Source organism: Rhododendron vialii, chromosome 13a, assembly GCF_030253575.1.
Source record: "Rhododendron vialii isolate Sample 1 chromosome 13a, ASM3025357v1".
In the NCBI taxonomy this organism is placed as follows: Eukaryota; Viridiplantae; Streptophyta; class Magnoliopsida; order Ericales; family Ericaceae; genus Rhododendron; species Rhododendron vialii.
Window position 1 is genome coordinate 30,949,651 of NC_080569.1, and position 27,537 is coordinate 30,977,187.

General features: G+C 39.8%; 1 protein-coding gene and 2 non-coding genes across 11 annotated transcripts; 2 read left to right on the forward strand and 1 right to left on the reverse strand.

The window, feature by feature from the left end:
- LOC131312568 (nuclear pore complex protein NUP214-like) lies at positions 1–27,423 on the forward strand. 9 transcript variants are annotated; one of them, XR_009195911.1, is made up of 19 exons: positions 1–759; positions 930–1,138; positions 1,403–1,571; positions 2,346–2,492; positions 5,198–5,322; positions 8,781–8,893; positions 14,618–14,754; positions 16,051–16,213; positions 16,371–17,361; positions 18,221–18,373; positions 19,900–19,957; positions 21,678–21,811; positions 21,904–22,028; positions 22,280–22,631; positions 24,457–24,655; positions 24,761–26,575; positions 26,669–26,834; positions 26,934–27,020; positions 27,171–27,423. XR_009195911.1 is itself a non-coding variant. In XM_058340423.1 (18 exons), the coding sequence occupies exons 1-17, from the start codon at positions 546–548 to the stop codon at positions 26,785–26,787; spliced, it is 5,223 nt and encodes a 1,740-aa protein (XP_058196406.1). In that variant the 5' UTR covers positions 1–545; the 3' UTR covers positions 26,788–26,834; positions 26,934–27,423. The 9 variants fall into 9 exon arrangements, 7 of the variants coding, with proteins under 7 accessions (XP_058196406.1, XP_058196407.1, XP_058196404.1 ...); XR_009195910.1 differs by having other exon boundaries at positions 3–160; positions 472–759; positions 26,669–27,020; XM_058340423.1 differs by having other exon boundaries at positions 26,934–27,423.
- On the forward strand, positions 5,392–5,494 carry LOC131315405 (small nucleolar RNA snoR100). Its single transcript, XR_009196737.1, has one exon. It is a non-coding gene; the product is annotated as a small nucleolar RNA snoR100 (small nucleolar RNA).
- Positions 12,990–13,097, reverse strand: LOC131315384 (small nucleolar RNA snoR100). Its single transcript, XR_009196718.1, has one exon. It is a non-coding gene; the product is annotated as a small nucleolar RNA snoR100 (small nucleolar RNA).
- Positions 27,424–27,537: the final 114 nt, after the last annotated feature.

Genomic DNA, 27,537 nt, shown 5'->3' on the forward strand with positions numbered 1-27,537 from the left:
AAGGAAATATTTGAGAATTCGAACAAGCAGAAGTTCCTTCCGGACGAAGGAAAGAGGAAGCACGAATTCGCTAACCTCTCCAAAACCCTAACAAGGGAGAGTCCTGTTTAGCCCTAACAAGGAGAATCCTACGGCCATTCGCCGACCACCACAGCTCCTGGTAAACACTCTCAATCGTCGTCATCGTGTAAGAAGCTTGGCTACTTCGTCTGTGAATCCCTCACAATTTAGTAATGGCAGGTTCTTAACCCATTTAAATTTCAAAAATCATTTCCGACGCTCTTCAATGGAACTCTGCACCTCTTAAATCTCTTAGTCACCAACTCCTATGTCTATTAAAGCAGTGATTGATGATGATGAAATTGTATTTAATAATTTTTTGCTGGATACATGATTAAATACTTTGGTATGCGGACAAGGGCTGTCATACTTTCAAATGAGCTTACGGTGATTCGATTTTTGTGTTACCAGCAGCGCTCAAGAACTACAGTGTTACCTATCTTGGGCCTTGTAATTAATACCGGGGACAGGATTTAGACATACCAATGGCAGCAACTGAAGACAATAGAATTATCCTCGGAGTAGACGATGAAGTGGAAGGAGAGCGCACAGGCTCGGATGACTACTGCTTCATTGGGATCGGGGAAGCTGTCCCTATCAAGCCTGGGGATGATGCTGAATTTGATCCCCAAAACCCTCCGTCTAAACCCCTGACCGTCTCTGAACGTTTTGGTCTCATATTTGTTTCTCATTCCACTGGTGCGTTCTCTCCCTCTCTGTCTTTCCCTCCATTGAGCAACAACAATCACTTCATTTCTGTCATTTTGGGTATTTTATCATGTTCTATATCCTGGCCATTGATTCCTATGATCTCAATTAATCCGTACCTTTGTGTGACATAGTGCTGTTCTCTGTTCACCATTTGTTAGGGTTTTGTGTTGCAAGGACCAAGGACATTATAGACTCAGCCAATGAGATCGCAGAGAGAGGGAATGGTTCATCAATAAAAGAGTTGAGTGTTGTGGATGTCCCAATTGGGCAGGTGTACATATTAGCTTTATCAGCTGACTCGTCCACTCTGGCTGCCTGTATTGATGGCAAAATTCATTTCTTCTCGGTCACCTCACTCCTAAATAAGGTATGGGTTCATTTACTATTTGCATCACACACATGCCTCCTATAACTTCCAAGTGATTTCCAACACCATCAAAGGTAGTATTAGTTGCAGCATCTGATCATATTTCTACACACTGCTTTAGCTCTACTTCAGAATTTTCGAATGAATCATTAGTGTTTTTTGGTGATGCAACTTTCAAGTTGTGACGCATAAGTGCGCAAAAGTCACAAGTTGTTTTACTTTAGGTGAATTTCTAATAAGTTCCATCTTTTTGCTTTTTAACAGGACCAAAGTCCGTTTTTCTCTTGCTCACTTGACGACTCAAGTTGTGTAAAAGACATGCAATGGACTAAAAAGTTGGAAAATTATTATGCTGTTCTTTCAAATCATGGGAATCTCTATTATGGAGCTGGACAAGATCCTCTTAAAAGTGTAATGGATGATGTTGATGCTTGTAAGTTCAATTGTTTTTTCAACACGTGGATTCTCTAGTTTATCAATGATAACTGTGTTGAGTCCTTGTCTATGTTCTCTAGCCATCCTTTACTTTCAACAATACCTCGCAGGACACTTCATTGGAATGCTTGTCTTACATTACCGCTTGCCTTATTTATTTATTTATTTTTATACTGCATGGAGTGTTGGACTAATAAGAAACAACATGCTAATAAGATGAGTGTAGCTGAAAGGAAAATGTTGAGGTGGATGAGTGGTAGGACTTTGCGAATTGGAGTTAGAAACGAGAACATTAGCGGAGTGGTAGGGGTACCACCAATGGAAGAGAAGATGAGAGGTGGTTTGGACACGTGTATCGTAGATTGACTAATGCGGTAGTTAGGAGGATTGATATGGTTACGGTTGAGGGTAACACTAAGAGGAGTAGAACAAAAATGACATTAGAGGTTGTAGTTTGAAAGGATCTAGGTTTTTTGGAGGTCATGGAAAACGATGCCCTTGACTGAGCTCAATGAAAAGGGCGGATTAATGTAGCCAACCCCCATTGATTGGGACTTAAAGGCTTGGTGGTGGATTTTTTTTTTGGGTATTTTTTTTGTTGTTGTTGGGGCTGGGGGGGGGGGGGGGGGGGGGGTGTGGGGGTTGTTGCATTACACAACTTCTGATTTCTTACCAGCAATGCTATAAGCAAGTTTGTGTTCTCGATCACTGATAGCTTAGAAATCGTTATAATCTGTTTTGCTTAACGTTTATACTTATTTCTATTGTGCAGTTGATTGGAGTTTGAAAGGAAATTTGGTCGCTGTCGCACGAAAGAATACTCTTAGCATCATGTCATTAAAATTGAAGGAAAAAGTATGTATATCATTGTCGTTCGACTCGTGGATTGGTGATTCCAATTTGAATTTTGCCGTAAAAGGTACATTGGTCGACTTGTGTCTTAATATTTCTGTAACAATTGATTGTCATTTGTTTGATGTAGACCTCACCTTTCATCTTTTTTTTGTTTGTGTCTTATACATTGGGGTTGTATAAGCCAGCAATGCCTGCACAATGCATGGGAATTTACGAAAAGTGAGATGGAACAAGTTCAAAAACTAGGCGTAAAGATTAAAATAATTTTCTGAACAGTTAGTTTGTAGGATGTAGTGCTGGTCTGTGTAGATACAGATACGAGATACAGGTGCACCTAAAACATAAAGGGATTCGGGTACGGGGTAGAACATGTTTATTGGAAATTCCTTTCTGATATATAGCATTGAAATGCATATCACAACAATGGGGAGATATGATTGTATTTTTTCTAGTGCAAAATACTTGACTATTGTAGTTCGACTCCACTTTCTAATATTTAATATATTACTACGTGGATCTCAAGAATGGTGAGAAACTATTGTATAGATCTAATGCAAAATAAAAAACTATTGCAGTTTAGAACCTGTGGTTTTTAATTTTCAGGACGTCCTACAAAAGCTTCATTTCATTATCTAGTACAATATCTTTATTTCAGGATAACATGATAGCCCCCGATTTCCCCTAGTTTTATTTTTATTTTTGTCGCAATAAAGGATTATGTCCACAAATGTTGTATACAAGTTTAATTGCCGGAATTGACTTTTACTTATTGAGACAATAAGGATATCAACAGTACATTGACAACAATAAGCAAACGTAATCTGAACAAGTGATGACCTTAGAAGCACGTGTACTGGTACGAGCACATGTTCTGGTACAATAGGGGTAAATTGTTACAACGAAACCTAAGATATATTAGGTTTAGGTATGGGTACAGGTGTGATTGGGGTACAACTATGGTAAATGTATTTTCATAATTGAGAGCAATGTATATTGTATAACATATAATGATTACACTTGAGATAAAAGAAATAGCTAAAAGACGGGCGATTCTACCATCATGTTAAGCATTGAAAAAAGAAGTCTTATCAACTTCTCTCCATCTCTGTATTGGGCACGGCTTGATATATACTAGGTACAATAAAAGCCTTAAAAAAAACTCAGTACGTGGTTTGTGTAATCGGTTGGTATTTAGAAGTACCAGGCAAAGTACTAGTACCCAATATGTTACTGGTACGAGTACGGCGGGGCTTTAGAAGTACCCATGCTTCATAGGTGACAACTGATAGCTATGAATAGCCAAAGCGCGTTGATGATTCTGAATGGGGTAAAGGACCTATAAGGTACTTGCTATTGATTTCCTTTGTAGTGTAACTCTGTGTTCTTTCTTCATTTTCATCCTAACACGGATTCAAACAAAGCAAATAAATCCAAGGCTTCCCTCCGGAGATTAGTTTAGGAGCAAGGACAATGAGTTCTTGGTTTTGTTTTCACCACCTTAACGCCAAGTTAGAGTCAACGTTACTTCATTGAATTGGAATCCTTAAGCCTTAAAAAGTTGTGTTGTTATCATGCAAAATCATTTTAGTGGTATCCCTTTGATTTATGTTTTAGGTTGTATTGTAATCGTGGTTGTACTTGTTTCCCTTTGTAATTGTTGATCCAAAGCGTGATTTTAGTGCATGGCTTAAAGATTAACTTGTTTGGAAGATGGCTTAATTTTTGTTGGAATTTCTACTAGAACAAATAAATCTCAGTGCTATGTTTATAGGATGAATATTTATGATTCTATCTCTGTACATGGTGGCATATTCAGCTCATTGTTTGGCCTGGGCTTGTTTGATAACCTAAATTCAGCACTTAAAACTGAATCAATTAAGTAATAAGTGATTCAGTTGGTTTGATAACGACATTATACATTGCTTAACAAATTAAGTGCTACTTAAAATGTAGGCTAAAAAGTTGAAAAAAATTAAGTAGCTTTGAGCTACTTAATTCTGGCTGAATTCTTGTGTACTTGCATTTAATCACCAACCACCACCACAACCACTCCCACCACCACCACCACCACTTCGCCACCATCACCATCACCACTACTACCACCACCACCACCACCACCACTCCTCCACCACCACCACCACCATTCCACCACCACCACCACCACCACCACCACTACATCACCACCACCACCCCCACTCTCTTATCACTCCATCACCATCATCACCATTACCACACTGCCACCACCACTACCACACTGTCGCCGCCGTCACCACCACAGTGCCACCATTGCATCACCACCACTCACTGCCTCAATTACATCACCATCACTCCACCACCACCACCAAACCACTATCGCAAGCACTCCAACACCACTGCTGCTGCCGCCGCCACCACTCCATCACCACCACCACCCCACCACCACCACAATCACCATTTCACAATTATTATAAGTACATTGCGACCATTAGTAAATTAAGAGAGCATCGAAACTAAAATCAATTTATTATTTTTTTAATTCAGTACTTAAAATGTTTATCAAACAGCTTTTCAGCTTAAAAAATTCAGCATTCAGCTTTCAGTACTTAATTTTTTAGCATTCAGTTTCAGTTTTCAGTTTTATCAAACAGGCCCTAAGTGGTGCACTTTTTTTTCTATACCAGTGGAGAAGACGTCTCCTAGTCAGAGACTTTGTTCTACTATCGTCTCAATTATTGTGTCTCTTATTGAAAAATAAACTGTCTTGTGAAATTAAAGCATTTCTCCCATCAGTTGATTCTATCAGGTGGGTACGTCCAGATTCTATAATACTGGGATGCTTTCAATTAACTTCAGATGGAAAGGAGGAAAATTACCTGGTTCAAGTCATCACAAGCAAAGATGGAAAGTTCACGGATGTTAGTACATGATCCCTTCAAATTAAATTTAATGAATGTTTTAACTTGCAAATAAGTATTTGTTTTTCTTATTGATTGTCGTAATGTGCACATAAATTGAATTGGGTCTCTAGGTCTGCCCTCTCTGATGCCATTCGGCTTTGATTTGAGGGCATGGTTCCGCAGCAAAACAAGTATACAGGGGCCATTGTTTCAGTAGTATTTTGAGAGCAGCCACTTTGTGCATATTGCCAAAGTTTAGTTCTGTTTCCAATCCTTCGCCACCCTTACCCCCAATGATTGGGGACTACATGGGTTCTGCTGTTGTTGTATTGATTGCCGTAATGTTACTACTTCTGGTCATGATATCATTTCGAGTTTGATTTTGTTTTTCGTCTTGGTTTAAATAAGTAATTCTATGAAAGTATTTCCCACGTCATTGGCATTTGCTGTCGACCCGTGGGGGCATAATCCACTCCAATTCGAATGGAGTGGGAGTTTCCCCGACCCGTTTAAGGAATGGAGTCGGGACGGGTATTGGAAAATAGGACCCTAACCCATAGGAACACATGCAAAACCCTCTCGAGCCCAAAAAATCCACTCCAAACCCGACCCGTTTGCGGGGATGGAGCAGGGATGGGTTACAGGTTTAGGGGAACAGGTTTTGAAAAACCTAACTCGTGCCCATCCCTACACACAAGCCCTAGTCCAATAAACCCTAACAACCATTACATGTATTCTATTTTTAGGTAAGTTAAATGGATTAACCAAACCAACTAGAAAAACAAAATCCAAGGGAATATCCTTGGAAAAGCCAATACAGGCACCGATCCCCACAGGGAAAAACCCTTGAAGGAGAAAACAAAAACCTCAACAAAAAAAATTGACCAAAAAGCATGACAAGACCCTATACACAAAAGAGCAAGTAGCTCAACCCAAGATTGTCCAACAAAATTACAAGTCAACTCACTAGCTGCATTGTATTCTTAAACAAAAAATATTGATAACACATTTTGAGAAAAATAACTACCAAGAAATATGGAGAAATGCAAAGGAAATTAAGCATATTAGCCAAGATCTACACAGTCTAACATTGAATCATGAAAAGCCCTTTAGATTACTGGAATCCATTCTTTTTTAAGGTGAGGAAATCTACACGGTTTAATGTTTTGAGAAATGTGTGCAGGATAAACAAGATACCTCAAAGGAACTAGTTAAGCAAATAGGTTTATTATTTATCCCAAAAAAAACATATTAAACAAGATTTGTAGATTCTTACTTGGATAATGTAACAGAGATCATCTAATTAAATGCAAAGATCTAATTTTCCTCGTTTGCCTTTTTTATGCTGTGTTTGGTTTGGTTTTTGAAAAATTGTAGGGGTAATAAGTGGAAAGAGATAGAGAGAGAAATGTTGGAAGTAGGGAGAATCTAGGGGGAATTTTTTGGAAAATTCTTTTTGAAAATTAAAGAGAACAAGGCATTAATCCATTTCTTTTGAAGAAATTTCAGGTTTCAAACTTCTTATGAAAGACGGATAATGTAACATGACCGCACAACAGAATGTTAGTCACATATTGCACCAAAAATTAACTATTCATAAAAGAAATTCAGCATGTACACCATTTGTTGGGAGTTTGTCTGATGCATCGACTCGTCACTGAGTGCTTAAGGCCCAATTTGTATGGGAGTAACGGCAGATTGTCCACCACATCACTTGGGCTAAGCCTTGTAAGTTGTAAGTGGTAAGCCTTGTAAGTGGTGAGCCATCCAATTGTATATTAAGGTCCAACCATTTTTCTATTTATCCGATGTGTGACTTAACGTTCACACATTGTCTAACAAATCTCCCCCTTGTGTGTGAACCGTACCTTGAGCCTTAATCTCTTTCTGCATTCAAACTCTCCCTTGATTCTAATCTACAACTCTCAACCATATCTTTAGAACTGGGCTTATTCCGCACCCACTCCATCGATTCAGAATCATCCATCACTCTCAATTGGGAGCCAACGTGCTTAGTCACCGGCACTATGCTCCCCGACGAGAACTCCATTGAGAGCCAACATGCTCATTCAACAGCAACATGCTCCCCAACGAGTCAACTCCATCAATATGAGCCATCCAATACAGCACTCCAACATCAAGCCACCTTGCTTCATCGGGAGTCACCTTGGATTTTATATTGCCCCATGAGTGTTCTCTGTGCAAGCCCATTCAATGGTGCGCCGAGAGTTTTCCCATATAGCAAACAGTTGAACTTGAATAAAGAAACACACCAAAGATCAAAGAGGAGTTTACAAGGTATAGAGCTAAGAAGAATGCAAATGTTATGAATATCAATGCCCCAAACCCTAGAAGAAGAAGAAAAATCCAAAGAAAGATTTCCGCCAAATGAGAATGGTTTAGCTCATGGAGTCAAACCCTGATTTAAAATAAGCAAAAAAGAATGGTTTTTTACCTTCGTTGCAACAGCAGTGTGGTGGGTTCTTGGCTTTAGGTTAGCAAATATGATAACCCCCAGAGGTGTAGGTTTGAATCAAATACAAGGGTAATGTATGCACAAATTCAGAAGATTCTACACTATATCACTGGAATTGACAGAATTGGCCTGGAGCTTTGTGTTATGCTATATGCGTAGGAAAGAATCTTGGATAAAAGGAGATAAACTTAGAGCCAAAAAGTAATTTTGGATTCCCAAGTTTTATTCACCTTAGCACATGGAAATGAAATAATCAGTTACTTTGGTCTTTCTTAGGTATAGGAAATATAGGGATAGGGATATCCCTGTTACATTTGCGAACCATACTTTGCACCAGTCCCCCCTTTCTGGTAATCTACAGCTTTAAGGAAGTCACGTCTTGTACGGGTCTCAGAGAGAGAGAGAGAGAGAGAGAGAGAGAGTGTGTGTGTGTGTGTGTGTGGAGAGAGAGAGTGTGTGTGTGTCACATAGTTTGGATACGAGAGAGTTTGGATACAAAACTATAGTGTAATATGTACTGTAGCAAACACACTTTGTTGGAGGCGAACCAGTGTTTGACACACACTCTCCAGATAAGTGTTCGACACTCAAATCCAAGGTGTCCTATTTTTTTTCTAACATATTTCGCTTGGACACTTTTGGGACACTCAAAAAATGCTCGGGACTCTCTTGAATGTCTGGTGGCATCCAATCATTTAGTGGCATAACCTTGTGTGCTTGTTTTCATTAATGGGAAAAGGATAAAATTAGGCAAGAAAGACAAACGCTTTGGGACTGTTCCCAAGGCTAGGAAAGACACCCTTGAACAGGTATAATAGGTTTATGAGTTTGTTGATGCGTTAGGATAGAGTGGTTGGAGGAGGGTTTTGCTTGGATTAATGAGGTTTCTAAAATTTTGATGACAGCAGTATGAAATTAAAAAGTATACATTTACTCTTCCATTAGCTTGAATATTTGCAATCATAACAATTCTATTGATCGTGTGAAATTATTCTTGTAGACTTCTTCCAAGCCAATTGTGCTATCATTCAGTGATGTGTTTGAAGCTTTCGTTGATGATATAGTGCCGTTTGGAAGTGGACCATACATGTCCTTGAGCTATTTAAGTACATGGTATGCAAACTGTTTCTTTAATGTTTGACCGGTCGTTATTGTTTGAAATACTTAATGGTTGATTCTTTCTTGGGATTTCTTGGGATGCATGTTGGTGCTTTGTTCAGTTGATACTTAAAAACTAGGGACTTTAAGATGATGATGGTTGTCCATACATTATTAATTGATTCGAGCATGCTTCGACTAATGATATCCTTCATTGGTTTTGTTTATGAGTTTGTTAAAATATTGTATATGAACTACTTGGGCAGGGGTGAGTATGCCAAACTGTAAATAACTAAATTACGAAATCTTAATAACTTTTGATTCACCGATGTAAATGTTTGGAAATGAATTGTTGTATCTGATGTGTCTTTTTCCTCCAAATTCATGGAGCTTTTTCCTCCAAATTCATGGAGCTTAGCAATGAGAGAATTTGCGTACAGAGAGATTACGGTGGCTATGATAAACCCAACTATGCCCGCTATCCATCCCAGAGGAACCATGGTTGTCCCGGAATACTTAATTAATTCAAGCATGCTTCGACTAATGATATCCTTTATTGATTTTATTTATGAGTTTGTTAAAATACTGTATATGAACTTCTTGGGCAGGGGTGAGTATGCCAAACTGTAAATTACTAAATTACGAAATCTTAATAACTTTTTGATTCACCGATGTAAATGTTAAAAGTGATAATCGTTCAACAAATAACATCTACAACTATTGCTATCAACGGGTAGACAAGGGGATTTATGTGTTAAGTCTCTTCAAGAGAAAAACTATGGGCACAACCCAAACAAGACCGAGCCTTTAAGTCCCAATCACTTGGGGTTGGCTACATAAATCCGTTTTTTCCACTGTGTTTGGCAAGGGTATCGTGTTCCGCAGTATCCAAAAATCTTCTTCAACTGCTGCTCTAAAGTCAATTTTGGTCTCAATCACTCCTAACTTATGTTACCCCTACCATTCTGAGAAGGTTTTTGTTTCTAATTCTATCTCGTCGCGAAGGCTAAATTACACAGTTTAATAGGTCCATAATCCATACTGAGAGATGGTGGATGCAGTACTTACGAAAAAGAACAACATTAGTCTGGTTTAGATCTTTGACATTGTAACCCCAATCGAAGAAGCTTTTAACAACTTTACAAATATGTTTCCACAGCCTAATGCCTACCTCCCAGATCCAAGCCCTACCTTTCTGATTTTAGCATCACCTAGTGGGCTAAAAAACAAGTCATTCATCTTGGAGGTGACATATTGAGAGGGTTGGCTCCATATTACTGGCACCATCTGCATAAAAGAGATTTTGAGAATTGTCGTGCAGTTACCATTTATCCTGTCAGAAAATATCCACCTTCATTGTGACTTGAAATCATGGACATCATGGAAGTAACAAGAACAATAATTAAGAGATAATTTCATAATTCTACCCAAACCAACATAAAGTCCCAACTATGTTGGGTTAACCATTAAAAATTAAAACATTACAAGTCAAACAAAGCAGGGGTGCCTGTAGAATTTTAATTTAGCGGCGATAAAAATGTATAATTTTTTTTTTTGCATAAAAAAAATAAAAATAAAGATATTTATGTTGGTTGAAGTTTATCGGGCCTCCTTAACTTCATTTTGTTAAGCTATATTATATACTTACTCGCAAACTTAAGTGGCTTTTGTTAAGCTATATTATATACTTAGTCGCAAACTTAAGTGACCTTTAATTTACTCTAGCTTTACACTAATGATTTAGCACAAACAATATCATAGAAAAATCAAATTATATGCCAAAAAAGTGTAAAAGCTTGGTGCATTTTTTTGAATCCAGAGGGTTTGCTTGAACCCCCTAAAACCATGGTGGAGTGGCCCCTGAGTCAAAAGGCTAAGCAAACTCGGAGTCTGATTACAATTTCAGAGTGGGAAAAAATATAAAACTCAAGTGCACAAAATCCGCCAAGTCACCAACTGTATCCTAATCTAGCCATGGCTCTATGCGTCCTCAAAAGTAAACTCAGGAGGTTCGGTTACAATGTAGGCCGGCCTAGTAAATAAAGTCTCCCCTCATTATTTGAGTCTCCTTTCTCGCTTTCTCATCATCCATGAACGTCTGGTCTATGCCTGTATTGAGGTCGCCACATGGCCAATCTTTTCCACCTGGTCCATTAATGCATGTTGCCATGCCCTGCAGAACAAGGAGCACTATCCCTGGGTGATTGTAGATGAGTAGTCCCTTTGCCAGATTTGATACGTGGCAGAATATGTTGAAGTGTGTGAGCTTGTACACCCATTTACAGCCTTTTTAGTCAATGAGGCACATTGGCAGCACGTGCGTTGTTTGATTTGGGGAGTGGCACTCATGCACTAGTGTAGATGGCTCTGTGATTTAAAGGTGAGGTTGCCTCTTCTTCAGCAGTGCCACTTTTGTCCTCCATTTTATGTTCACACTAGTACTCGATGGATAGACCCAAACTCCAAGGCATAGACGTTCTCATATCCGGTCCATACCCTCCATCCCCCAAAACTGGAGGAGCATATTTGCACGAGCCTTATCATGGCCAATGCTTCAATATTTATAACGACAATCAGATATTCTCTTTTTCTTAATATCAATCCATTTACCTCAACTTACTACCCATCGTTGGCCATTTGCAAAAGAATCCGTTCAACAAAGGCTTAATAATATCAACTAGGACCTTGATTCTAAGCAATAACGATTTAGAACCAATCCTCCCTTTTTTTTTCTATAGCTTCAATCTAAGTAGGTTTACCTTAATGGCATTTGTTCTCATCATGATAGTGATAGGGAGTCCAAAGACCATGCGCCTAAACCATAAAAAGGGTTATGAAAACAACTATTTTTTCTATGAACGTGATCCTTGTCTTCCACAATAAAGAAATGGCATAGAAACACGTTACCAACCCAACGGAAATTAAAACCCCATCTTTATAATATTCAAAACAATCCCATTTGTCATGGGTCCTTTGCGGGATTGCCTTCACAATAAGACAACTTTGGACGTCTTTGGATTCGCCAGATGTTTCTTGCAAATCTATGGCGCTCTTATCCAACTCCGACATAGATATCCAAGGGCTTAGTCACATAATTCTTCAAAATGGCCTTCGCTCTCACTCTCAATCCTCGTTCTATGCCCACGCTGTCAATCCTCGCACTCAAGAATTTTAGTTGTTTGGAAGGTTTTTGAAAGACACTTTCACGCCTGTGCTCGCGCTCTCACATCACTCCGCGCATTATGTGACGTAAGGGATGTTAAAGCATGCAACTCTAAAGTCGAAACCAATTGGTAATGAGAGGAGAGGCTGCCTAGGCTCATGTACTAGTTTTGGAGGAGATACTAACCGATGTGAAACTCTTAACACTCTCCCTCGCACGTGCGACCCCCGACTCGCACCTGGAGAGGTAACCAAATAATCCATAACACATGGATCCCAACGAACAATGGTGCAATTATGGTACAAACAAGGGTTAACAAATTCCTATCTCTGATAGCCTGTTAAAGCATCCAACTCAGAACCAATTGGTAAATAGGGAGTTTTTCTTAGATTCTGGCAAAGAAGGAAGGGGAAAATATGGATGTGGGGCGAAAGAATCAAAACTGAATTCGGTTAATATGCATGTGGAGATAAGGGCAAGGGAAGATAGATACGAGCAAGGATGATAGAAGGGTTTTATTTGGGGGGTGGGGTGTATGAAAGAAAAAAAGGCTGGAGCTATGGAGACTTGGGTCTGAACATGGTGATATGGCAGCATGGAATGAAGGGTGGAGGTCTAGGGCATAACAGATTCGATGAGGGGCAAAGATAAAACCTAGGATTGAGGCCCAGGGGAAACTTCCGCTCCCACTTAGAGATAGAAGCTCTCATCCTATAGGTGGAAAGTTGGTCAATTATATCCTTATTTGGCATCTCATATTTTATATGAGAGACCACTAGTCAAACCATAGTACACTCCATGTCAAATAATACAACAACAACAGAACCCATGTAGTCCCCAATCATTGGGGGTATGGACGGGAGAAGATTGGAGACAAACCTAACCTTTGGCAATATGCACAAAGTGGTGGTTCTCAGAATACCACTGAAATAGTGGCCCCCTTGTACATGTTTTGCTGCAGAACCATGCTTCAAAATCAAAGCCAAATGGCATCGGAGAGGGCAGGCCTAGAGACTCAATTCAATTTCTGTGCACATTTCCATGCTTCCTTGATTGATAATTAAAATCTTACTGACCATCATTAGTCATTCACTCGTTTTTTGTCTTCCCAAAAGATTCTTCTAGAAGACTAGAACTAACAACTTCAGCTCAAGATTCTTTTCTGCTTGCATCAATTTAGTCAAACATGGATTCATATATATATATATATATATTCATTTATGTATTTTGCATCTTCGATGGCAGAAGTTTTACACTTTTTTTTTGACAAGTGCACAAAATTTTATTAGGCTCAAACCAAGAAACAAAGTACAAAGGATAGAATCCCCTTACAAGAAACAACAATACAGGCATCCATACTTAACAGCTCTAAACAAGAAAACAAAATCAAAGAACACACCGTAAAAAACTATACAGATTGCATGATCCTATGAGGCAGGCCCCATATCTCACAAATACTCCGATTTTGCGAGGATTGTTTTACATTCCTTCTGGAGCCAAGGAAAGCACGAATCCCATTGGCTATATTTGTTGCCACTTATGTATGATCCTTCATCTTTGCACATAAAATACGAGAGTTTCTTTCCTGCCAAAGACCATAAAGAGTAGCTGCCAATATACACTTCAAACTAACAAATCTAAAACTATCCCAAGATACATTGCCCTGCAACCAATCAAGGAGTCAAGGACATCTCCCATATTTTTAGGAATGCTAGCCACTCTATTCTTTGACACAAGTACTGCCAAACACGTGTAGAATATGAACAATCAAAGAACAAGTGATGATGTGATTCCTCCTCATCCTGGCAAAGGCAGCAAAGAGCATCCACAACCATACCCCCGTTTCTCAATCTGTCCTTGGTACTCAGTTTGTGAAGAGCTGCCAACCAAAGTATAAAAGACCATCTAGGGACATTATGACTACCCCAAATAACCTTGAACCGAGGCTGAATAGGGAATTTCTCCCGAATAGCTTCCCAAGCAGACTTAATAGTGAAAATACCCCTAGGATGAGGCACCCAAATTACTGAATCCACCATCTCAGGGTGCGGAACCAAATTCTGAGGAGTGTGAGAGATGATGGTCTGAATAAGGGGGTTTCTTAAGCTGGGCTATCTCCAAGCCCCGTTTTCCACTATTGAAGCCACCTTAGCCCTTAAAGATGTGCCAACATTCTGCACCACTCTATCCCCAAATCGGTCATATAAGGGACCAAGAGGGTGCCAATTATCCCACCACAAGAAGGTCCTTTCTCCATTACCAATCTGATATTTAATGAGGGATTGACCCAACCTTCTAAGACCAAGCAGCTTTCTCATAGTCCAAGAAGTTTTACACTTTCTTGTTCATTGTCTGTTGCTGACCCTGTGGACTCCGATCAGACTCTCGGGATCATTTGCTCTTGTTTACTTTTTCCTATATTTTAGCTTGTGTACTATTTGTTTTGTGATGTATGTGGGTTTTTTTTTTTGCGGTGTAGCTATTTTCTATCCTGCAATGCAAGTTGAGTTTTGACTTAGAGCAAGTGCTTGTGTTACTTGTGTACCTAGCTAATGCACTGTGTTTTCACATGACAGTGAGCTTGCCATTACTGCTAACCGAAAGAGTACGGATCAGCACATTGTATTGTTCGGTTGGTCACTGGATGATAGAAAGGAAGCTGCAGTTATTGATATTGTGAGAGACACCCTGTGTCCAAAGATTGCCCTTCAAGGTGTTAAAACCTATTATTATATTGGTCATCTAGAATGCTGATTGATGCTGCTTTTTCAAAAGATAATATTCATTGATGCTGCCACGAATATAGTTTTTCAAATTCAGATTTTGTAAAGGCTTATGGCACTCACAGTCACTTAAACCTTCTACCTTTCCCAGATGTCCTGATCATCTTCTGTTCATTGTAGGGTTTTTTTAAACATTATTTCGTGTTAGTTTGGTCATGATTATTTACAACAGCTCCCTTGAGGGGTAACTCCTGCCTCTTGCGAAACAGGAGTTGCGTGGATTGGAATTGTATTTAGCATGGTTCTTGATTATTAAAGACAACAAAATAAAATAGAAAGATTCCAAGAATGATGTCTTTTGGCTGCTCAACATCATTATGGCCTTTTCTGCCCCTTTTCTTATAGGAAGGAAAAAACCTAGATATATTAGCTTTGTGGGAATTTTGAAAGGTTGAATGACAGTGGGAGAAAGAGCATTTACCTTTTACTTGGGGGTAGCTTTTCTCCATGGGTGGGTGCCTGGTTGTAATAAAGGTGCTCTCTAGGCTACCAACATGCTTTATCTGTTCACCAAGCTAATTGAAGGGCAGGGAGTGTGGCCTTCTAAAGCCCCTCTAGGTTATAATTTTGTTTGGGGATATCTATGGATGTAAAGACCCTTTTGATGGATGATCTCACTGTTTTAAGGCACATTACCACTAATAGGTGTAACATATGTGAGAAGGCAGTTGAGTTGATGGATCAGTTTCTTTGTTATTTCATTGAGAATATTTTTTCATCCATGTATAGAGTTACTTTGCGTATCTCCAAGGGGCTGACTAAACTCAGTAGTTGATGGAAGGCTGGAGTTGACCAGAGGAGAAGGGACATGGTATCTGGTTATTTTTGCTTTAAATGGTTGATTTGCGCTAAAGGAATTATTGGCTGTTTAAACAAGTGGAGGAGCTTATTGACAAGTGAATAGCTAGTTTTTTTTTTTCCTTTTTAGTGGTTGAGATGGACACGGTGTACACGGTTGCCTTATTATTATGTAGTCCAGTTTCAGTAAGGTTATCCATCTGGTAAGTTATTTCACGTCAGATGATTCTGCCACACAAAGGTATCTCTGATGCACTTCAATGTTCAAAACCGCAAAATACTTGTCTGACGGGATTCCTCTTTACACTAATGACGACTCGTTTTCTGTTATTTTGCTGCAAAGTAATTTCATTGATTACATTTCTCTGGACCATTGCTTTAATTTTGTTAGTTTCATGTTTTCCTACAACACCCACCTTCTTTTTCAGAAAATGGTGACGATAATATCGTCCTGGGCCTCTGCGTGGACAGGATTTCTCAGAATGAGAAAGTTGAAGTCCAGCTTGGAGCTGAATATAAGGAACTTTCACCTTTTTGCATTCTTCTGTGTCTTTCTTTAGACGGAAAGCTTTTTATGTACCAAGTTGCCAGGTACTCCATGAGATCGTGTATATACTCTATCTGCCTCTAATTCTTCTTCATAGCCTCTGCTAGCCTCTGATTTTTCTAATGCAGGTCTAAAAATATTTTCCATGGTATAACCTGCATTTGTACGATCTCTGATGTAGTGAATCAATTTCTTCTATAGTGTCACAGGACCTTCAGTTCCACCTGACAAAGTCTCTCTGCTTTCTGATAAGGAAGATGATACTCCTACATTGGTATCTTCGGAAGATGGAAAGCCTAGTACTTCTGGTGGTTTGGTTTCCAAAAGTGTGCAAGTGGGTTTGGGTTTTCAATCTCAGGGAGTAGACAAGAAGGAACTTCTCATGAAAGAAGGTAATGGGATTCCTGTGACAAATGGGCCACTGCGTCCAGTGAATTCAGAGAGACTTGAAACCCTCGGGCAGCAGAAGTTTCTTGTAACTAAGGTAGACCAAGATACAGTTGGTCAACAATCTCTGCTTTCTGCTCCGCAAGGTCCGTATTTTGGACATTTGTCTCCGAAGACTTCTTATTTGGAGGAACCTGGACCTGCGGTTATAGATTTCAGCAAAGAAGAAACTAAAAAGCTTCCTGAAGGTGGATCCAGTCCTGTTTCTTTTCCAGGAAAATTTTCGTCTCATGTGTCTAGCCAGTCCATTTCCACAACTCTTCCCAGAGCTTTTGACTTAGATAAGGAGTTATCTGAAAATCTTGAATCAAAGGGTGCTCCATCAAGTCCACCATTGAATGCAAAACATACTTTTCCTGTAACCTCTGATGGAGGGTTTTCATTTGTTCCTCCTGGTTCTATTCAGAGTAATCGATCTGACACCTCCAGAACAAATTCGAGTAATGCACATTTTCCTGGAGTACCACATGGAAACTTTTCCCATCCAAAACAAGCTGCTAGCTCATCAACGGTGTTCTCTTCTTCTGGAAAAACATCCTATAGTGGTGGACAGAGCGCATCAATTGGGCCGGTAATTGCCCATCCACGCCCCACCATTCGTAGCTCAGTATCGTCATCCCAACAGAATTTTGCACCGGTGAACTCTTCCAAAGATAAATTTCAGCCTAACAAAGAGAATTACAGAGCTGCCTCCCCGACAAGGCTGCTGAATACTGAGCCTCAGCTGTCAAAACAATTTGGCAATGTAGGAAAATTGTTTTCTGTTTTCATTTGGTAGAGCATGTATTTTCCTGGTGTCACGATGTGTTGTTTTTGGTCTTTTTCCTATTTGCAGCTCTATTGAGTTTTGTCTTCAAAATGATTTTTGCAAACTTTGTTCTTTTCTGGCTCAGTGCTTCTGTGGTCCTGCAAGAGTCATGAATTTCCGAGATGACTCCTGTAGAGTTGAGGGGCCTACAAGGTTACAAGAACCCTGATTTGTAAGAAAACAGGAGACTCATTCCTAGGGCAACCCAGGCTGCAATCATGACAACATGGCTTTGAGACTGAGCATGGTCTAAGTCCACCTATCCTAGCAATCTCGACTAGGAGACTGGAAATGGCCTCTAATTTAAAAGCATGGGTGCATTTTGTTTAGAGACTTCCATTGGAAGTTGTCCATATAGCTAAGTAGCAGCGTTATTAGGTTGAATAACCAGCCTAAAGAACTCTATAGTGCGATGAGTATGTTCCAAGCTGTGGAACCATGGCATCGGTTGTTGCACATATATTTTTCTTAGAATACAGTCGTCCTAACATAGCCTGAAAAAACTGTAAAAAATTTGAGCGTTTGGCTATGTTTGGAACTTGTAGAAAGATGTAGAAAGGAAGGGAATTTTAAAAAAAAATTCCTTCCCTTGTTTGGTTCTAAAAAAAGAGGGGAAAATTCCAAATCCAAGTTCAACTTTTCTCTAACTTTCTCTCTCAGTTCCCCCATAATCATTTTCTCTTTTCTTTTTCTTTCCCTAAGTTCCAAACAGAGCCTAAAGGCATACTTTAGCGGCCATAGATGTATTATATGAATCTTTCTATTTTCGTTGTTCTCATTATCGAACATTTTTCAGGTTGATGAAATGATCAAAGAACTCGAAACCCTTTTGGAATGTATAGAAGGACCAGGTGGTTTCAGGGATGCCTGCACTGTTCACTACGAAAGCTCCGTTTTAGAGCTTGAGGAAGGTATAGAGACACTTTTCAACGGGTGCAGAGTGCGTAAGGTTAGTTCTTTGGATCACTTTTTTGTATCTTTTCATGTGTTTGTATAGACTAGGTTCTTGTAGCTGTTCGTGGTTAGGCATTCTACTTTCTTTGTGCTGTCAAATTCTGATATGTAATACTTATACTAGCATTCTACTCTCTCTCTCTCTCTCTCTCTCTCTCTACTAGAAATGAAATTCCATTAAAGAGGAAAACAAAACCCAAATTGGAGGCTTGTAGTAATTCTCGTCCATTGGGAGTAGACCCAAACTCCACCGAATTGTAATTCTTTTTAGTAAGTGGACTCAATTGGCTCCCCTTGGAAGTATCAAAATAGTATCCTCTTACTTTTGTAATATCGGCTCATCCTTAATACGAGAAGGTTGAGGGGATCGATGGTGTCCCCCATCTATTGAAATTGTCCTTTTTGATGTTTTTTCCTGCTTGTGTATTGTTTGACTTAGTCCTCAAATATTTCAAAACTATGGTTTTTCTCACTTCCAATTTACATGGGATCTTTTTGTCTCTAGAAATTTTAGTGACCATGAAGCAGTTGAATTGGCATTTTTGTTGTCTATTCTTAATGAGGATTTGACAAAAGGGGGCGGTCACTTTATTCTTCGGAGGCCACAATTACGAAATGTTTGATAATCAAAATTCTCCTCACTGTCATATTAAGAAAGAGTTTGTGTTTCTTAAAGGTAGGGTTTTGTATGTAGAAGTTGGTTTCATGGATCGTGGCTAATGAAATATTTCGGAGCCAAGTTGTAGTGGTAGTCCTTGATGGTGTGTGAGTGTGATGTGTAGGAGGAAACAGAGATGGTTGCATCATTCTTTTTTTTGCATCGTTAGCTTATACTTTTTAGAGCACCAGTTATTTCAATAGGCAAAGATTAGTTGGGTGATTCTGGCTTCTTGTTCCCAATATTCGTGGCTTACTTTTGGGGATTGGATTGCAACAAGGAAGCGAAAGGGGCGTGGGATTTTTTTTGCTTCACCTTTGGTGGTTAGTGTAATGCTTGGATTTTTTTTGGATAAGATGGAGGAGGTCAACTCTCGATGGAATAGAGTTTTCTATTTATCATCTTCCATTTCTGGAGTTTTTTTATTATCATCTTTGGAGGTCTTCCTGTCCTTTGTTTAGTGTTCCTGTCAAGCAAATTCTGAAATTACCATCTAACTGGATTTCTATCTCGAGGTAAGCTCTTGAGATTTGCTGAATTAATTGTGTTGTAACCTGTAACCAATGCTGACAAAATCTGCTTGAATTGTCGATTATGGACTTCATGGGAACAAATCTATTTTTATTTATTCTGTTGTCTGCTAGCTCTTTATGTCTGTCCTCATCATGTGTGATATCCCCTGTATTTCTCGTTGTCCGTATTGTTGAATGTTTTGTGTAAACCAATTTCCTAGCAATCACATACTACTCTGTCACACACACACACACAGAAGCACACATACATTTATGTTAATGTATACCCAAATGTGTGTGCATGTATCTCTGGACTATTTACGTTTGATTCTCAATATCTTGAGTTTGTAGAGCATAATGGATGAGCGGCTGGGGGAGATCCAACTTATTCTTGATAACACTGTGCAAGGTACTTTCTCAGCTACATGTTTTTATACAATACGAAGGCATGGCTGACTTGTTTTTAACCACTTTGAAAAAATTAATGCCTTGTTTGGATCAAGATTTGAAAAAAAAATTCCAACTCAAAAAATAATCATTACGCCTATTTCCACTCATTACCTCTATCTCCAATCATTATTCTCATTTCTCTCTCAACTCATTACCCCTACTTCCAATCATTACTCTCATAAAAAATTTCTCAAAAACTCATCCAAACACAGCATAAGACTTATCTTCACAAATAAAAGAGACAGTGTGAAGGCCCAATTTTGTTGTGCACTTTTATATTACATGATGACGAAATTATCGAAGGCACGCTCTACCACTGAGCTAATAGCCCGTCTTGCGAGCCTCCCACGTCCCCTCTTAGTTTGCTTTGGTGTTCAACTAATTTTTCCTCAAATCCATCATTTAGTTTCTTATTTTTTGGATCAGTGATAACTTTTGCTGCAAGCGCCACTTGGTTACGTACATGAAGCCCAATTGGTTGTATATGAGCTTGGATGTTTTGCCCTCTCTTATGGTTTCTTCTTAAAATTTTAAGCATCTGCAACCAAAAGCTTTTATGGATATTTTTTGAGTACAAGACATTATCATAGGCGGAGAGACATATATCTTGTAGTAAAAAAAAAAGTTGGGGTTTTATTCAGACTGAGAGCGTCTAAAGATGTAAAAAAAGACAAATCGAATAAAAAAATTACTTATTCAGTGATCCAAACAAGGCCTACATTAATGCTCTTACTGCACGGGCACTTCCCCATTGCTAGTCAATGTACAGGTTGCAGCAACTTCTTTTTTTGATTATATTAACAATCTTTTTGTTTGTGGTTTGCCATGGCTTATCAGTTATGATGCTAGTTAACACCAACGTTTATGGTTTCTAGAGAAATTGAACAAGGTTGGACGTGACTATGAGATGTGAATGTCCTACCTCCGTTGAATTTGTCCTTTCTAAAGTAGAAAAAACAAATTTGATGTAGAAACATTCTTGTTACCTCATTTGAAGAAGAAATAAACAAGAAAGACTTGCCTTTTGTCATGCCAAAATCAGGCGCCGGGTGTGAAGGGCAGTCTAACTAGTTTTGGGTGGTATTTATGGAAGGAGAGGAATATGCATTATTCTTGTTGGAGAAATAACCATTGAGAAGTGAAAATATCCCTTGTTGAGCTATTAGCATGAGGACATTTGTTTCAGTTTCTTTCTTCGATTTTTCATGAGAGAAGAAAGTCTGATTTTCATTTCAGTTTCTTAGTTGCAACTAGACAAACCCCTTGCTTGCGCACATACCTGCAATCATCCCTGACGACTGAGCTTGTGTATCACAGCTAGAAGCTTTGGTTAGATGACTCAAAATACATAGCTGTAAGACTCAGCATTGCTGTTAATCCCTAATGTTCATATGCATGTAATTATGGTTGCATTTCAGTCACAGTAGTGAAGGCAAAATACATAGCTGTGACGATAATTATTTTAAGGTGTCTTGCTGCTATTCTCTTTTGTTCATATGCATGTAATTGTAGTTGCATTTTGGCCGCAGTAGTGAAGGCATTTCTTAGCTGCCAAATCAGCAGACACTATATGACCAGATCTCATTTGGTGTCAATAAGTTTATCAGTTCGGTCATGCAATTGTTTAAGTTGGGTAATATCTGTTTGAGTCACCATATGATCTTGTGATTGGTTTCCAGTTTTAGCAAGGAAAATTTATACGGAAGGCATTGTAAAGCAAGCTACTGATGGGCAATATTTGGATCTTTGGAATCGCCAGAAGTTGAGTTCTGAACTAGAGCTGAAGCAGCAGCATATATCAAAAGTAAATCAGGTTGACCATCAGTTACATTCTACTGGTTCAGAATTTGCTGAATTATGATTCAATGCGTCATCACACTATCCCTCTCCTCCCCCCTGTTCCAGGAGCTGACTAACCAACTGATTGAATTGGAAAGGCATTTGAATACTCTCGAGCTTAATAAATTTGGTGAGAATGATGGCATTCAAATGAGTCAAAGAACTTTTCCTGGTAGATATGGGCCTTCGAGGTATGGAAATTATAACAAGTACCTGTTATTTGTTACACATACTATTCATTTTAGTTTGACATGCTGACATGAGAAATTTCCTCTTTGACTGCCAAGTGATAAGTAGTTGGGCTTTCTTTGTATCATGTTTGGTGCAATAAGCCCACGTGGGAACCTATTGTCCTATGGATGTACCATTAGTTCTGTTTAAGTTAACTAACAGAGGCTAGTGAAATTATGACTTCATCTAATCATAAAGTATTCCCTTGCAGAAATGTCCAGTCCTTGCATAGTTTACATAATACAATGACTTCACAATTAGCTGCCGCAGAGCAACTTTCTGAATGTCTCACAAAACAGATGGCTGTGTTGAGTATTGAGCCACCTTCTGCGAAAACACAAAATGTGAGAAGAGACTTGTTTGAAGAAATTGGGATCCCTTACAACAGTGCCTCATTTAGCTCTCCAGATGGAAAAGTAGCTGGTGATACCCACTCAAACAAAAGACTCTTAACTTCTTCATGCTCTGATGCTGGTAAAGGCCAGTCCAGGAGAAATCAACCGAGTGGTACGAGGGGTTCTGAATCAGAGACCGCAAGGAGGAGGCGTGATTCCCTCGACCGGGTAACATTTCTTGAAATGCTCCTGTCATTTTGTAGACATTTCATAAGTGGACCTCAGCATCCTTTGTACTCATTATGAAGTAAAAAGCTGGGGTGTTTTTCCAGTGAATTGTGTTTGCATTTGCTTACTCTGATTGTACTTTGGTTACGTGTTACAAACATCTAGTGTGACCAAGACCCAGTGCAGCTTGGTGCCAATGAGAGGCAGAAAATTTGGTGTTTGGTAAAATCTAGAGCCTTGTGACAACCGCTGTAGAAAAAATGTTTCGTAAGAAAAATATACAAAACAAAAACTTCTATGACATCAAAATCTACTCGGAAGATGTTGAAATAGGAGATCAATAGACGTAATCAAACCCCTTGCACAAATCCACGTATCATCTTTTGTGATGTTGAGGAGCAATTGAGATATCTTCACTCATCTATTTTGAAGTGGTGTCAGGGTCAGTACAGGGTTAGGGTGTTGAGCAGCTACCGGCTAGTATATGTTCAGGGTTTTGAGTGGTAGCCCTTTCTTATAGTTTGTCTAGGGCCCTTCCTTTATGGGTCTTCTTTCAAGGTCACTTCCATTTACGATGGTGTTACGGTGAGTTTTGAGGAGGTTGGCCAGTGAGGGAGGCACTGTCTCTCATAAGGTGGTTAACTTATCCTCACAAAAGTACTATTTCTAGTTTCCTGGCCTATGTCATGTCTCTTTCAGTTATTCGAGCAGGGTAGCTGACAGATTGGAGAGAATAAAGAGAGACTTTTTTCCGTAGAAAATAGTTGGTTGATTGGAGTGGAACAAGGAAAGTTGGTTCATGAATTGTGCAGTTGTCATATTGTGGTGTCCGATCGAATTGAAGTTGTTATTGAGGTTGTGTTGTGCCGCGGATACCCTGCAAACACACACACCTCAAATAAACGAAGATAAAACAATTTTTACATGGTTCGGCAATTACCTACTTCTGTGGAGGAGAAATTGCAATGGTTTTTTCATATAAAACCTAATATCAATGGAGCCAACCCATCTCTCTCTCTCTCAACACATACGGACACGCCCAAAGGAAAAAGAGACCTTCTGCGCCGTTTTTCTTTCCTTCGTAAAAGCAGGGCCAGACAAGGCAAATTTTTGGAACTTACACTTCTAAATCCTTCTCTTTGGGAACTTATAATTTAAACAGTGTACATGCCTGAATAGGACTATAGGTTCAATAATTGACGACCACCAATCTGATCATTATTTACTGTGAAGCTTTTGCACCAGATAATCTGGAAAGTTTACTAACCCAGTCCTTGGTCACTCTTACAATGTAGCACTTGTGCTGGCTTGGAAGTACTTAAATGAACAGTGCAGAGTAGAAGAGCCTTACCTTTACATGTAAGAGGTCCAATGATGAAGAACTTGACTCTTGGCGATTAAAATGAATTGTTGCTCGAACTACTTGTACTACTAGATTACCAACAAGACAAGTAAATTGGGGAAGCTCACTGTTAAATGACCACCCAAAGAAAATTCTTGATCCAATTATTGCAGCTTTCTCATGTGAGGGTCACATTTCATAGGTTTTTCTTCTGAGAGGGCAATTACACATCACCATTCATGCACTTTTGAATGAGAAAATGCTCTTTTCATCTTGAGATGAGAATTTAATCCAATGCTGTTGGAGGAAAGTTGCGTTGTTTCTATGCTTTGTTATGCGATTTCATTTATCTTTAATATAAGAAATGGTAGAGGTAAATTATGTACATGTCCATGTTTATTTGTGTGATCTTTTCTTGTTGCCATTTGCTTTGGATGTCTTTTCCCAGGGCTGAGAAATGTGTATATTTTGCTTTCTACGCAGAGCTGGGCTAGTTTTGAACCTCCAAAAACAACTGTAAAAAGAGTTCTCTTGCATGAAGACCGTGCCAAGGCAAGCGCAGATAGATCCGCCTTGTTGGATAAGAAACATGTCAAGTCCCACATGCTGGAAGGATCAGCAGTTGCTCGTGCAGAGCTCTATACCACCACCTCAACTCTCTTTTATCCTTCTGAGGGAGAAGGTAAGCGACAACTTGAGTGGACGAAGTAATTTGCTAAATGCATGAACTTTTCAAGACAAACAGGTGAGAAACTGCTGTTGATTGTTATTCATTTTATTTGTGTAGGAATTCAAGGTAGACCAGCAAAACAAGCCTCCGTGTTCTCATCGCATTCTGCACCCATATCCTCAATTATTGCCAGACAAAATAATGTAAGGGGGAGTTTCAATCCAACTGCCAACCTATCAAGCAATGGGGTAACTCTTATTGAGAAGCCTGCCCTTGTTGTCAACAATTCCGAGAGGTCCCAGGTGGAACTACATCAAACACCATCAGTTTCCAAGAGGTTTCATGGGCAGACACTTTCCTTGCAGAAGAAACCCAGTGAAATGTCAGATCCAAATGAAGACACCTATCTTGTGAGGTCTACATTTGAGAATGCGAACCATCATCCTAGCATCACCAAAAGCTCCTTTATGAAATCTGGGAAAGGTCTTGAATCACCATTTCATTATTCATCAGTTTTTGATCCAGCTCCCAACTTGAATGCAGAAGTTTTCCAGTCTGATACTGCAGCAAGTAAAAGCCATTCTGGTAGCTTAACATCATCATCTCCTATGCTTTCAACTTCCAGTAGTCGATCATCTGCACCGGTCCTTTCATCATTACTGCTTCCATCTTCTTTACCATATCCAACTGAAAAAACCTCCATCTCAATAGGAAGATCGTCTACTAGTTCCAAAACCGGTACAAATGGTAGTCAGACTGCCTTGCTTTCCCAATCATCGAGCTCTTCCTCTTCATTTCTTTCTTCTGTCTCCTCTTATCAGGTTCCTGAAAAAGCAGTGCCCTCAGCTATCCCCATTGCTTCTATGAACTTTGAAACTGAGTCTCCCAAGAGAGAGCAACAGCATCCTATACCTAAGCTTACTTCCACAACCGGAGAGAGTTCTACAGTTCAAAGTTCATTTCCAGAGAATGAGCCTGGATTTACTTTGAAGCTCGAGTCTTCATTGCCAGTCAGGCCCGGAGGTGAACCTTCAGCTAATTTGCAATCTGTGAGTAAGCCGAGTTTTGATGGCATGGCAAATCATACAATGAATGCAGCACTGAATTCTAAACGAGGACCGTCATTTGCAACAGACGTGTCTGCAGCACTTCTATCAATGTCTGGGAGTGCCAGTGGTGGAAAAAGTGAAAGTGCAAATGTCGCGGTCACCCAGGAGGATGAGATGGATGAGGAAGCTCCTGAGACAAGTCAGACGAATGAACTCACTTTAGGAAGCCTTGGTAGTTTTGGGATTGGTTCATCCCCAAATCCCACTCCTGGCAAGCCAAATCCATTTGGCGGGGCATTTGGTAGTGTGGTGTCAACCCCAGCTAGCTCGCCATTTAGTATGACTGTTCCTACAGGAGAGCTGTTTCGACCTGCATCCTTCAGCTTTCAATCTCCACAACCTTTCCAACCATCCCAGTTGACAAACTTTGGTGCGCTCTCCGGTGGGTTGAGTATGGGAACCACTCCTCAGATCTCTGCTGCAGGAAGTGGATTTGGGCAGCCCGCACAGCCTGGATCAGGGCAGCAAGCTTTAGGGTCAGTTCTTGGTGCATTTGGACAGTCAAGACAGCTTGGCGGTGTTGGACCTGGTACAAGTCCCTCTTCCGCAAATGGTTTCAGTGGTGGTTTGATCAGCTCTCCTTCCACTGGTGGCTTTGCTTCTTCAACTGGTGGTGGGTTTGCTGGTGTTGCGTCACCTGGAGGTGGATTTGCTGCCGCTGCCTCAGCCGGTGGTGGATTTGCTGCTGCTGCCTCAGCTGGTGGTGGGTTCAGCGGCGGCGGGTTCGGTGGCATTACTGCAGCTGGAGGGGGATTTGCTGCCCCTGCATCAGCTGGTGGTGGTTTTGCAGGAGCTGCTTCTGGCAGTGGATTCCCCAGTTCAGGTAGAGCACCTTTTCTTCCCACTTCTTTTGCAGCACATAACAAGTGACGCTTGTATTTTTGGCTCACATTGGCTTTTATTCGTTATATTGAAGGTGGTGGATTTGGAGCCTTCAACAGCCAGCAAGGAAGTGGTGGCTTCTCTGGATTTGGTAGCAGTGCAGGAGGGACTGGAAGACCCCCATCTCCACTTTTCACACAGATGAGAAAATAGTCGCCGGAGTCCAAACCAAAAGCTGAGATAAGAGATGCTGCTATTAGGTAGTTTGATGATATGTACGCATCACTTTCTAATGAATTGACCTGAAGGTACTGAAAATAGAAAGCGGGTAGCTTTTCTTGCTTTTTACTATCACTTAGGAGCTGGAGCCTCCTTTTGAACCAGGATGTGAAACCAAACTCTTCACGTTTTGCGTTGAAGACCCCAGAATTGCATGTTAGCATTTGGTAAGCAGACTTCAAATCACTATATTGTCTTATTTTACCATCTGTATTTGAGGGTCAAGATGACCCGGTTCACATCTTCAGTTCTCTCTTGTAACAAATGTTGTTCCAACCATGTATAAATGGTGATGGATTCCTCAATCTTCTATGAAGGAACTCGAGATTAAAGGCTGAAATTGTCTTGAACACATGATGGACTCCTCCAAAACAGTGGGTGACTGATTCATTGTTTGAAGCTGTAAAAGAGCAGCAAAATTAGTGTAGTTCATGGTTTACGGCTTTCTTGCAGAGTTATTGTTGAGTTTGTTCTCTTTTATTTTCCTACGGTAAGGTTCAACATATCCTTTCTCCCATGTAAATGCAGAGTTATTATTCTAATGAGTGTGTTCTCTTTTATTTTCCTTAAGGTTCAATACATCCTTCTCTCATGTGAATTCCACTCTCATATAGAAATTTGCTCAAAACACTCTAAACGCGTAATTTGTTTTACCATGTGTGCTGTACATACAAAAGAAACTAG